Genomic DNA, 14,031 nt, shown 5'->3' with positions numbered 1-14,031 from the left:
TTTAAAAGAGAAACATCAAGGTTAAATATTAAAGAAATCCTGAATCTACAACATAAAAAAGATAAAATATTGTTTATAGTGTTAGCTGTCCACATCCTGTCCCTTGATGGAGTCAAAAGCAGCTCTGTGTGGTATGTATTGTGTAGTGTCTATTGTATAGTGTGAGACTACACAGTTCAGGGAATAATGCTACACTGGCCTCTGGTGGAGAGATTAAATAGTATGTTTACACAGAACCTTTAAGCAAAGGTATTTATATACTTTGACAAAGATATCAGATACTACATCTTTTTTTTTTTTAATTGAAGTATAATTGACACACAGTGTTACATTAGTTTCAGGTATGCAACATAATGGTTCAACAACTCTACATTGTGGTGTGCTCACCACGTGTGTAGCTACCATCTGTCACCATACAACACTGTTAAAATCCCACTGACTCTGTTCCCCGAGCTGTACCTTTCATCCCTGTGACTTATTCATTCCATAACAAGAAGCCTGTAGCTCCCTCTCTTTTTAAGTCTCAATTTTTACGTTCTACTCCAAGGAATCTTCACTTGGGAGTCTTACCTTATCACCTGGGAGGTGCTTATTAAAATGTGAATTCTTGGGGGAATCAGTCCCCAGATTTTGGTTCAGCAGTGCTAGTGTACGGACCGGGAGCCTTGACTTCTGGACCAACTTTCAGAAATATGCCCTAAATGAGGAGGGCATATGCCCTAAATGGGGAGATGTGTGTATTCCATAAAATTCTCTGCTTTTGTATATATTGCATTTTCCTAGGAATACGGTCCACAGCTTTCATGAAATTGTCTATACCCCCTGCCCAGAGGGTAAGAACCATTATTTTTCTTTAACCATAATTTTTTTGTTTAATGTCACCATTTTATATTATTTAAAAGGCACTTTGACAGTAAAAAAGAATAATGGGTTCCAGGAATAATTTTACTGTGATCTTGCTGATCTCTGATACAGTGGCTAGGGTATGCTTGCTTACAGAATTTTAGGGTGGGCTTTGGTTCCGCATACATTCTGTCCCAAGTCTGAAGGATCATAGAGCATGTATGTACAGGCCAGAGTTAACTCCATCACAGGGAAATGTGGCTCCTTGTGTTATTGCCAGAAGAACTGTGTTCTTTATGAGCATTTCGCGATTGGCAAGTGCACAGGCAAGAGTCTTGGGAGACCACATGGGCATAGAGGCATCTTGTCACTTGTACTTCTAGGAAATGCGCCTCCAATAATTTTGGTGCCTTTGGTACCTTTTTTGCTGTATATTTTATATATGAAGATACTTTTAGAGACTTACTCAAGTGTAAAATTTTATGATTAGGTAACTAGGATTTAAAAGAGGGACATCAAAGTTGAATATTAAAAGAATCTTGAGTCTATAATATAAAAAATGTAAATGTGAAATATGAGGTATGCATATATATTTTTTCCTTAGTATTTCTAGGAACGACTTTTTAAGAAGGAAGGAGATACATATAGGTATTCTCCCTAGATTAAAGTTTAGAAGAGACTTGGTTAGATAAAATGCTTTTTGCCTCTATAGATAAGTTTATTTTTTTGTTCACGTAGGAAAGTTAGAAAATACAGAGGCATGAACACACACACACTCACACACAGACAGGAAAACGAAAAATACACTCTTCCTATAGCAGTAACATTTTTAGCTGCTCCATGGTCCCTCGGAATAAAGATGACATTTCCCAGCCTCCTTGCAGCTGGGTATAGCTGGTTTCCTAAGTTTGTGCCAATAAGAAGTGAGGGGAACTGATATGTGTAACTTCTGGGTGATATCTTTAAGAAACATGTCCCAGACTCTTTTAATCCTCTTTCCCCGGCTGGAAATAGGCAATTGTGAGAGTGGTTCTTAGACACAGAGATGGAAGCCATGTGCTGAGGATGGTAGAGCATCCTGCCAGCCTGGATCCCTGGACCATCTCATGGAACAGAGCCTGCCCACTTGCCCTAAACTGTTGCATGAGAGAGAAATAAAATTCTTGTTTGAGCTGCTCTATTTTGGCGCCTCGTTGATATAATAGCTTAAATCATGCCTTCACTAATGACAGAAGGGAACAGAGGTACACACTTTCCTCTCTTTTCTTATCCTCTTGCCTGGGGCAAGAGTATGTCGTGCACCATCGTGGACCAGGTTGGAGAAGGGTGGTGCCCTAGGGATGGCAGAGCAGAAAGGAAGAAGGAGCCTGGGATCTAGAATGATTCTGTGAAGCAGAATAACCATATTGTTATGGATCATCTGCATCTCTATTAGTGCATGAGAGAGAAATAAACTCCCATCCCATTTAAGCCATGCTTACTTCAGGTGTCTGTTTCCTACAGCTGAAGCTACATCCAGTTAACTAATTAATAAAACTGGAATCCTGTGTCTTAGAGATAAACCATGCGTGTAGACCTCCTTGCTGAATTGTTCTGTTTTATTAGTTTGTGTATAGATACAATTATTAGCTACGAACATAGGACTTAGAGACAGCCAGGATTTGAATCTGAGCTCTGCTGCTTCCTAACGAGGTGGTCTTGGGTAAGTTTTTAAAATCTCTGAGTTTCAGTATTATCATCTGTAAAATGGATATAATAACCTCTACCTCACAGATGTGTTATTAGGATTAAATAATTATATATACAAAACCCACAAATACATATTTATGTTTATTTATGTTAACAGTACCTAAATTATAGTAAGGTCTCAACCTAATATTTTCATTCATGTATATATTCAGCACATTTATTATAATTATTTTCTAAAAGTGATATCATACTATAATACTTTTTGTAACTTGCTTTTTCACATGATGTATTAGGAACTTCCCAGTTAATAAATATGATTATTTAACAAAATTGTTAAAGACTGCATGGTATTCAGTTGTGTGGATGTGCTATAATTTAACCATTCTCTTTTTTGTTGGGCATTTAATTATTTCCAATTTTTGGCTATTATAAATGATGTCACATTGCACATCCTCATTCATTCAATAAATGTTTATTGAACACCTACTGTATGCCAAGTAGTGCTCACATAAGTGACCGAAAGAGACAAAGGTCATTACTTTCAGGGAATTTGCATCCTAGAAGGGGGAGAGCGCAACAAACAGTAAACATAATATATAATATAATATATAAGAAAAATATTTGTGTTAGAAGATAGTAACTGCTCTGTTAAAGAAAAAAAATACACAGAGCAGGATATGGGGATCATGAGTGCTGGTGGGGGATATAGGGTTGCATTTTTATGTAGAGTGATGCAGTTAGGCCTCTTTGGGAAGGTAAAATGTGAATGAAGATGGGAAGGAGCTGATGGAGGAAAGTCTGTGGATTCTTAAAGGAAAGGTATTTGAGGCCAAGGGAATAACCAGTGTGGAGGCCTGGTGACAGCAGCTGGGTCTGGTTGAGGAGCAGTGAGGAGGTCAGTGTGGCCGAAGTGGCAGGAGCAAGGGGGAGAGGGGGAGCTGAGGTCAGAGGTGTGGAGGTGGTGGGGCAGACGAGGCGTGGCTGTGGATAGCCTCGTAAGTCCTCGTAATGCCTTTGGCCTTATTTATTTATTTTTTCAGTAGCTACATCTTTGTACCCTTCTTATTTATGGCCTTTGGATACATTTTCACACATGGAAATTCAAAGATATGCAAAAATTTAAGGCCTTGATTCAGTAAAAGTTTTCAAGGGAATAGATAGACATTTTTGACTTTGTAGTGAAATCTTTGCCCACATGCTTAATTATTTCTTTCGGATAAATTCTTAGACATGGAAATGCTAGCTTAAAGATATGCAAAATGTTGTGCCTTTGAGTGAGTAAAAGTTTTAAGGGAATGAATTATATGTCTCTCGCAGGCAGAGGCCATGTCTTATAACTTTCTTAACTCCTCCTCGAGTCTTCCAGCTCAGCATGCGGTGAACTCACTGGTTGAAGGGTTGAGCATCACTCTACGTTCAGTCTTAAACGTTACATGCCCTTTGGAGTGGAGAGTGAATATTTTCCCTTTCAGGAACTGTGAGTAATTTCCTGACAGAGAGGTCCCTGCTTTCTTTAGGCTTACATTTTAGTGAGAAGAGGTGGGCAATGAACAACAAGAGAGGTAGTTTTAGGTGATTTCAGATAAATCTGAAGAAAACAGGACCACATAATAGAGTGGCCTCATGCTAAGGCTGTGACCATGTGAGGAGATAAGATGAGCAGAGAGTTTTAGCCTCAGTGAGTATGTGCATTCTTCCCATTGTCTGGGTGTGGAGGGAAGCCGGAACTCTGTCCTTGTCTTTTGCTTTGGTTTCATCCTGTTGTGGCACCGCATGGAATTGGGTTAGCAATGGTGGTCCTTGGATCAAACTCAACATCAGAATCAAGGGGGTACAAGATGTGGAAACCACCCAAATGTCCATTCACTGGTGAATGGAAAAAACAAAATGGGAGCTATCCAGGCGGTGGATAAAAAGGAGCGAAGTACTGATGAAGCTCAAAGATGTTACGCTAAGTGCAGAAGTCAGGCACAAAGACCACATATTGTATGATTACATTTATATGGAATGTCTAGAAAAGGCAGATCTATAGCCACAAAAAATAGATTCGTGGTGTGGTTTGCCTGAAGTTAGACGTAGGAACAGGGAGTGACTACAAATGAGCACCCCAGACCTTTTTGGGGTGATGGAAAGGACCTAAAAATTTAATTGTGGTGATGGTTGCACAACTCTGTGTTGACTAAAAATCATTGAATTGTGCATTTAAAATAAGTGAATTTTGTAAATTATACCTCAGTAATGGAGAAATGGAGCTACTATTCATGATACTTAGATTTTTATTGTATGTTCTTCACTGGATGAGTATACAATACAGCCTTGTGACTCTGCATTTGGTTCAAGAATGAGGAGAGTCCTGTTTGTCTCTCTTAATATTTCCTACTAAGAAAATAAATTGTATGGGCATAGACTTGAAAGTTTTAAGTAGGTAAGGATTGTGATACAAAAAGAAAGGAACTTCTTGGATGCAACAAGATCCCACCCTGTGTAGACAGTGTCGGCAGCAGGTGTCACCCTGTTAAGGGTCCTGGCAGCTAAGGAAAGCTGTGCTCAAATGTGCTCTATCTGCTGCTACTGTGGGCCACCCCCCTTCCGTGGCCTTGGCTAAATCGTTGGGAAGGTGAGCTTATCTTACGGGGTGACATGTGTAGCCTCTCTGCACCAAAGTGTAATCCATTTCACAGGTGGCAAGCGTGCTGTATTATCTACTTCCATCTTCACAGAGATTGGTAGAAAAAAAAAAAAGAAAGGAAAGTTACAGGGCATGCCAAATTAAATTAAAAGAATAGTACAGATCGCAGTGGGAAGATAAGGTGAATATTCTGAGTTATCTAGAGGGAGGAAATATAACCACTTGGAGATAGTGTCTTCATTTCTGTTTTAGAGACAAAAAAAGAACTCCCTTTGTGAGCTCTTTTTTCCTTTCTTAAGTCCTTTGCTGAGGGTTCCTTTAGTTCCTACCTGGATTACTACTTCTACTTTCTACGGCTAGCTCCAGAGTCTGGTCTACTCTGCTCCATTCTACCCATTTCCTCTCCTTAGAGCGCAGCTCTAATTGTGACTCCCAAGGGCCTAGGTAAACTAGAGAGTTTTTGTCAGGCCCTCCAAATATAAGCCCTTCCACATGTCACTGATCGTGCGCTCCCATCTTCCTGGAATACTCTGTGACTCTTCCTCAGGGGCTTTGCTCATGCCATTTTCCCTCTGTGGGATAACCTCAACAGTGCTCACCTGTGGAAACTGTCACTGCTTTCCAAAGCCCAGCTCAGATGCTCCATGCCTATGTGAAGCCTTCTGTGATTCTCCCAAACCTATTGTGATTTTGCCATTCTCTTACTTTGGACTCCCTTCCATTGTCTGCCATAGGTGTGTTCTCTTTTGGTGGTTGGCATACCGGTCTTAACTTCTTAGTTTGTCAACTCTGTAAGGGCAGGGACTGTGTCTTGCCCATCTTTGTCGCCTTGCATATCGTTGATGCCCGGAATATAACTTTTCAGATTGAATGGATTGCATAACTCAACTGCCACTTGGATTTTCTTCCTGTAAATCAACTTTCAGCTACTTTACTCTCTCTTCACATTTTTCTCTCTGTGAGTACCTAAAACTGGATGTTTCAAAAATTTCAACTTATTGCTGTTGTGTCCCTCATCTTGGGCTTTGACACACGTTTTTTCCGGGCCAGGGTTGTACATTTGTGTCTTGGCAGCTTGAGAGCTATAACTGTGAATAATGAGTCAATTATCATCCAGCCTCGGGGAAAGCACAGTTATTCCTGACTGGCCAGGCTGAGGTAATCCTCTCCTCCCTGTGCCCTTTCAAATGAAGAACATAAAACAGTTGGAATTCAGAGCACTGCAAAGGGAATTTAGACAAAACATTTGTCTGCTGAATTTAACTTCCTTGGATTTATTCTGATTTATGATTGATTGGTTTTTAAATTGCTTATTTAATCCTAATGACTATCGCTCCAGGGGAGGCCAGATACCAAGGAGCATGTGATCAAGAAGCAGTGGAGTGAAGTAGTTTGGCTGGACAAATCAAGAGCAAATATTATTGTCCAGAGAAACATTGCTCTAGGCTAGGAATATAATGTGAAAATCACCCCCTGACTTTCAAAGTACCCAGCCTTGTTATAAGCATGATTGCTTATCCCCTATTCTCTTTGCAGAAGGCTTTTTGCAACTACCCAGTGTTGCACAGAATTTCCCCCCCATGAATTTTTCTTTCCTTCTAGCAACATAGTCACTATCTCTTCTTCACTGAGAACATGCTCTTGATTTATATTGCCATTGACCATGGGGCAGAAGTACAGACACTCGAGGTTGTTGTCAGGATTTGGTCATGAATTCTGATGTTGGTTGTGTTGATCTGTGAAAACTCTCCTGCCACTGTGGTGATACTTCTCAGCACAAGGGGTGTTGTCTACTCTGGCTTTTATATGGACTATTTGAATTTTTAAAACGTTTTTTTTCAAAATGGAGTTCTCTGAAAGCGATCACTTTCATCCAGATGATATACAATCAGTATGTGATTAGTGTTTAATTTATTGAAGCATCTGTGGTTTCCACCTTTTCAAGGAATGAAATATTTTTCTTTGACCTGAAATTAGACATGGTAGGTCTAGTTGGTGGCTTTGTAAGGGAGATCTGTTGGAAGCTTGTCTGTTTGGTATCAAAAGAAAATTGAAATTCCATTGCTTCAGAATAATGCAACCTTTAGGAGAAAAACAACAACAACAACAATAAAAAGCCTTTGTTTCATCTGTATTGAAGTTTTGACTCAGAAATGTCCAAAGAAACTCTCTTTCAGGTCTCAGTAATCTACTTGTGCTCTGAAATATTGCTGCTAGATTTCTAAAGTGTGTTATGTCCGACACTTACTTCAAAGCAAGAAACATTAGGGCTGAGATGAAAGGGGGAAAAGGACTTGATGGACACAGAAACAGAAGGAGATGAGACAGACACTTGGGTGGCACGTTCGGATTGCCACCAGGATAACTCTGGGAGGCTTTAGGCTACTTTGGATTCTGGGCTATGCCAACATCTGCCATTTTGACATTATCATATTGAAAAAAGAACTTTTTTCCTATCTTATTCTGCCAAGAGATTTGCTTTTTGCTGCTTTTTCAAAAAATGATAAAAGCCTTTATGAGAAGCACTTCTGGGTCTTTGGAGTGATAGAGTATATATTCTTGTGAAACTACTTTCAAGGTTCAGGAAGAAGGCCTAAACTGTAGGTTCCATCAGAGAGAGAACAAGTTCTTTTCTGAATCTTCTGGTATTTTTTAAATGAAAGCTTTATGTTTATGAAAGGAAGTTTTAAAAGGATGAACAAGGTATTTTGTTAGATTTGAGACCCCAACAATAGCTCAACATCAGCATCGGAACCTGGGACTTTGTTATATATTGCTCTTTAGTTTGAAGGAGTTTCATCTGGTTATCTGTCAGATCACCTGGTGTGTGACGGGAAATGGCAGAGGCATACATTGAGTGATTATGAGAATAAATAGAGCTTGTCCTTGCAGAGCATCTGTTCTTCCCAAACATCACTGTGCTTTTGAGGTTTTTAAGTCAATAGACTATTACAATAGTGTGCTGGGACATAGTATTTTCTCAGTCAATACTAGATTTACATTGTGCTAGTCTTAAAGGATAAGCAGGGAGAAGGGGAACTGTGCACCTCCTATTAGAACAGTGCACTGAGGAATGACAGGTAGTCACAGGAAGTTTTCTTGCCTCTAACTTTGACAGAGTTTGAGGACCTGTTTCATTCCTCACATAACTTCTGTTTCCAAGCATTTCTATGCGTATCTCATGCTACCCTGCTACCATTGCTTATTTTTGCCCTAGGACTGATTTAGGACCCTTCTGGGGGCAGTAAAAGGGGAAGAAGTCCAGGAGGAGAAGTCCTAAGACCATCTTTACCTCACTTATCTGATCTTTCCTAGTGCTGGTTGGTTACTCCAGCAGAATTCTTGGCAAGCCTCCCACTAACTCACTCATTCTCCCCCCTCCCCGCCTCCCTACCCCCATGCCAGCTACCGAGGCTAATGCTTCACATCAGAGTTTCTACTCTTCCAGTGGAAGCTAGTTAGGAGCCACAGATGCTGGTGTAGGAGTCAGTAGGGAGAGCTGGCCGGAACTTGTGTTATTTATTAATACAACCCTTTTAAAGAGAAAGTGATACAGTACTTGCATTTTCCCGCTCTGGCTTATTGGGTATTAATAACATGTTATAGACTAGGTTACCTTATCTCTGTGCTCCAACAGTAGTCCTGTGTTAATGTCCTATAGATACCCCTACAAGTCTTCACTCTGCCAATGATGGGGTAGAAGGAAGCAAAGAAAGGACTCGAGTTGCAGCAGGCTGTGAAAAAGAAGCTCACTGACTCTGATGCAACTAATAGCTCAAGAGAAACAAAGCATGGCCACTGGGCTGGATTAGGCTGTCTCGTAACCCCTTTAGTTAGATACCTGCCTCATAGGTCACAGTCAGACAGTCACAGCTCACAGGTCAGACAGTCCTTGTGACTCTGGAGCCTTTTCATGGTGGAGCACCATAAGGGGATGGAACAGGGTTCTCCAATCTGCTTGATTTCTGCCCTTGGCCTCTTCTGAATCTCTTTATCACTCTCCTGTTGATCACTACATAGATTCCTGCATTTGCTATTGTCATTTGCAGCAAGTCACTTCTGGTTTTGGAATGTACTGTGCACCCTTGGTTCTTCTTGTGCTATTGTAAACTTTTCTTCTTTGTCTCTTTTCTGGGATTTTTTTTTTTTTCTTTTTTCTGCTTCGTTCTTCTGTTCTCTAAGGACGTGTTGCCTTCATTTGCTATATTACTCTAAGCGGTATAGCACTGTGGTTGGGAGTGTGGATTCTGAGTCAGAAGGCCTGGGTTCAAATCCCCATTGTGCTATTTACCAGCTGTGTAACTTTGAACAAGTTACTCGATCTCTTTGTAGGCCTTGGTTTCCTCATCTGTAAAATGGGGGTACTAATGGTACCTACCTCTAGGGTTGTTGTGGGCTTTAAATGAGATTTATGAGATGCTCGTAAAAGAGTATCTGACACTCAATAAATGTTAACCCTAATTATTAATTCTAATATAGAAAGCATTTTATGGCCTAAACCATTATCCCAGTGTAATTTTTACCAGGTATTTACCTATAGCTGCGATATCTCTCCCGCATTTTAGCCTACACGTGCAGCTGCCTCTGGGACATTTCCCTCACAGTTTCTACTGGCACTTCAAATGAACATTATCAAAGCTTAATTCATTATCTCTCATCCAAATTTATCCCCCACATTTCTGTTAATGGCATCATGTTATCATTATCTTCTCAGCCTCTTAATTTAGGATTAATCTTAGGCTTTCCTTATCCTAAGAAGATAATCATGAATGTGCATAGATTTAGTACAAAGGTATAAATTGTTTATAGTTTTAAATTGTCAAGAATAGTCAAACATTGCTTTTTAGAAGTATATGGATGCACAGATAAAATATGAGAAAAATAGCCATTGAAAAAACTTGTTACAGCTTTTCTGTTTTGTAGGATTGTGAGTGATTTTCTAATTTTAATTTTTTCTCTTACAAATTTTCCAAAATCACCCATATGTTGCTTCCATATAAGGAAAACCTCCCCTTAAATTTAGAAAAAAAATGAGATAGTTAATGTCTGAGAGTTTTGCAAATACTGTACTTTATTGACCTTTTAGCAATGGCTGAGAACAGTGCTGGGTATATAGTGAGCACTTAATAAGTATTTGTTGAAAAGTGAATGAAACAGTGCTATCTTTCTATGCATTTTTAGAAATAATTTTATAAAATTCAGAGTGCTCAGTACCTCAAGCATTCAGTTTGTAGATTTTGAAGAGCAGTTTTTGTTGTTGTTGTTATTTGGAAGATTCTCAGGAAATGCAAAATAAACTAGACTGGGTGTGGCATATGTTTTCTAATATGTAACTTATCATTTCAGAGGATAATGTGGCCAAAAGAGGAGCATTTGAAACCGATTCTTCAGAAAACTTATTTCCTTCAATAAAATTTGCTCGTGAAAATGAACCAAGTGATCATCATCTTAGAAATAAAGCCATCTTTCTTCGTACTTCATCACAATGTTCAGAAGAGGAACAGGTAATACCATAGGACATTTATAGAAACAGGGAAAAAAGCATTCTTTATGAATTAAAAAGAGAAAGAAACTGTAAAAATGTAAGAAACATTGGACAGTTATTGGATCAGTAACTCAGACTCTTAATTCTAGAAGGAATGCCATTGGGAAACTTTATTAAGAATCATCATTACATTTCTTTTTCTTTCTTTTTTTTTTTTTTTTAAGATTTATTTATTTGAGAAAGAGAGAGAGTGTGTGAGTGTGAGAGTTGGGGGAGGCAAACTTCCCACTGAATGCGGAGCCCAATACAGAGCCCCGTCCCAGGACCCATGCGATCATGACCTGAGCCAAAACCAAGAGTCAGATGCTTAACTGATTGAGCCACCCAGGCACCCCAAAAATCATCATTACATTTCATGATTTCAGCAGCCGATGTTTATGATGGTAACTTGGTTAACCCCAAGTTTTTAAGTTCCTTTAAGGAACTGCCATCTAAAAATTCTTGAAATTATTTACATATTTTAGCTTGTCCTCTGTTTGGGACAAAAAAATTCCTTTTTATAGTTTTCTGTGTAAAATGGGAGTTTCTTTTATCTGCTCTGGATTCATCTCTTAAAGTAAAATCTGTTATCTTGTTTTTTCCAAGATTTAGTCATTAAATATTGGATGCACTCTTCCTAATCTTTAAGACTTAATAGACAATATTCATATTCTCCTTAGCTATGGTTTTTAACTCTCAAGGAACCCTAGGGGAAGCTGTTCTACTTTTTACAACATTTGAATTTCTACTTTCTAGCTCATCATGTCTTCCTTGTGTTATTGTGGACAAAATTGTATATGAGATTGTGGTTTCATGTGAGGGAACAAAAGTCTCTGTGTTAGGAAAATGTTTATATATGGCAGAGGCCTACAATTCTTTAAATCCAGAACTTGCTTCCAATGAGATGATTATGGGACCAGAACTTTTTTTTTTTTTAAGATTTTATTTATTTATTTGACAGAGAGAGAGAGAGCATAAGCAGGGGGAGCAGCAGAGGGAGAGGGAGAAGCAGCTTCTCTGCTGAGCAGGGAGCCTGATGTGGGGCTCAATCCCAGGACCCTGGGATCATGACCTGAACCGAAGGCAGACGCTTAACCGACTGAGCCACCCAGGCACCCCCAGAACATTTTTTTTCCCCCTAGAGGATTCACTTTCTACTGGCAATCACTAGCAATTGGAATTATATTTTCTACTGAGTCTTTAACCAGCATGTGGAGAGGCATGGTCAATGATATTGTTTCCTAATAACTTAAAAATGTTGTATTAGCATTCTCTGGTTTGTCCTTGAGAGGTTCATTGGGATGGGATGGGAGGTGGGGTAATGAGGTGGGGAGTGTTCCTATTTTACACATGAGAAAACTGAGGTTAAGTAATTTACTCTAGGTTATTCTGTGGATGAGTCTAGAGGCACAAGTAGAAGTCAGACCTGAAAACTATTCCCTGACCACTACTATGGCTTAGTGGATCTGGTCCATCATGCATAGCTAATTAACAAAAACTGGAAGGGGAGTTTTATTGCCTGAAGGGCTACAAGATCAGCTCCTTTATTTTTGGTAGTTTCATTTTCTCATCAAGATGCCCCCACTGTTTTTTTCAGATAGTGATAGATGAAGGCCAAAAAGTTGGCAGTTCCTTTCAAGGTGATCTGAATCGGGCAGGAAAGGTGAAGGTAAGGCATGATTCAATTTTCTTCCATAGCAAAAAATACAAAAAAGTAAAAACAAAGCAAAAAAATCCCAAAGGACCCATTTGCTGTCTCTCATACAAAATTGGAGAATTTAGCCATTTTGTCCATTTTATATATATATGTGTATATATATATATATATATATGTATTTTTTTTTTTTTTTTTAAACTGGAGTTTAAATATCTTAAGCCATGCTTGGTTGGCTGGGTTCCAGATCTTTCTTCCTCAAAGCTTAGCAAATGAATGGGTGCTTCAGTAGAGAAACATGACTCTAGTCCCCCTGAAAAATCACCATTAAGAGAAATGACAATATAACAGCTTTAGTACTGAAACCATCGTGGGGAAGATCAATTTTTGCTGTCACTTGGATGCCAGGGAAGAACTGCAGTTATGTACTTAACAAACAATGGAAGCTACCATTTTTAATTCACACATAAAAGCCATGGTCTGGGACGTAGAGCTAGGGGAAGAAAGACCCAGGCTATGTTTTGAATTCCACTTATGAGATCTAAATTTGTAATTTTATGTTATTTTGTCGTGAACATGTTTTAGGTCATGAACGTAAAAGGCATTTCGACATTATGCCTTTACTCTACGAGGTCTCCTTTGTGCCAGTGGTGAAATCATTTTCTTATTTACACTCTTTGATATTCACCTGAGATGAATTAGTTCGTGTCTGAAACGTTACCATCTTGTTAATCTGAAATGTCTCATTGTCAGCTTGCTGTGGAAAGCAGTATTCTATGTGGAATAGTCTTTCATTGAAATGCTGCTATTGTGTCTGTAAAGGTCATTTGCTCTGCTTTTTACCTTTGAAGTAATTTTCGGTTTTATTTGCTCGTAAGAGAGAACACTTGATTTTTGGCCCTGCTCACCTCTCTTGTGATTTACCTGGGGCAGGATGATTTTGTTTCGAATGAACCTTTCTCTTTTGCTTTCTTTAGTTTCTTCTCTCTGACTCTTTAGAGTGAAAAGCCCATTATGGTAATAGCCAGACCTACCACCATCATTTGCTTGAGAAGCAAAAGCAGTAAAAAAAAACAAATAACAGAGACACTGTTTTGGTCTGTCACGGTGGTGGTATATATCCTGGGAGAGAATCTGGGAACAAAGTCCCTTTTCAAAAACTCCTCAGACTGTTCTTTCCCTTTTCAGTATAGAGATCTTACTATGGTGCCTACAAAATCCAGGCCAACTTCCAAATTTACCGTTTCTTTCAGATGTCTCTGGGAAAGCACAGTGAACACAAAGATCTTTAGCTGGGACTCAAAAGTTAATTAGAAAAGTGGATTCGGTTGCTCACTTTGAATGCTGTGGAAGTGGATTCATTGATTCTTGATTGCAGTTTTTCATTAGGTCTAATATACATAACAATGATGTTAATCCTTTTCTAGGTGGACAATTTCCTAGATTTAGAAGATTTGGATGTGGATGAAGAGACTCAGCCCCAAAAGAGCAAGGGTATGCTTTCTGTTTCCTCTCTATACTGCTTGACCTCTTTCCAGAAACTACAAATAAGACTTTAGACAGCTTTTTTTTTTTTTTTTTTGGCAAGCCCTACTTGCACCTTCCCTGACTTAGGGAAAACTACAGTCCTGCAATTTCTTTTTCAGTAACAAAGATTTCAGCCGAAAGGTCAAAGCCTGTTGAAGGTTGTAA

General features: G+C 39.1%; 1 protein-coding gene across 3 annotated transcripts in view; it reads left to right on the top strand.

Annotated features, from left to right (window-relative positions):
• Positions 1–14,031, top strand: part of IFTAP (intraflagellar transport associated protein) — a 53,099-nt gene that overhangs the window by 27,431 nt on the left and 11,637 nt on the right. For 2 of the 3 annotated variants that reach the window (XM_078059150.1, XM_078059151.1), the window contains exons 3-5: positions 10,508–10,665; positions 12,283–12,354; positions 13,767–13,833. In XM_078059150.1, coding sequence (XP_077915276.1) covers positions 10,508–10,665; positions 12,283–12,354; positions 13,767–13,833 — 297 coding nt within the window. The remainder of the gene's footprint in view (positions 1–10,507; positions 10,666–12,282; positions 12,355–13,766; positions 13,834–14,031) is intronic. The other variant, XM_078059152.1, reaches the window with a different exon arrangement.

Source organism: Halichoerus grypus, chromosome 11 (genome assembly GCF_964656455.1).
Source record: "Halichoerus grypus chromosome 11, mHalGry1.hap1.1, whole genome shotgun sequence".
In the NCBI taxonomy this organism is placed as follows: domain Eukaryota; kingdom Metazoa; phylum Chordata; class Mammalia; order Carnivora; family Phocidae; genus Halichoerus; species Halichoerus grypus.
This window is presented reverse-complemented; position numbering and strand designations above follow the sequence as displayed.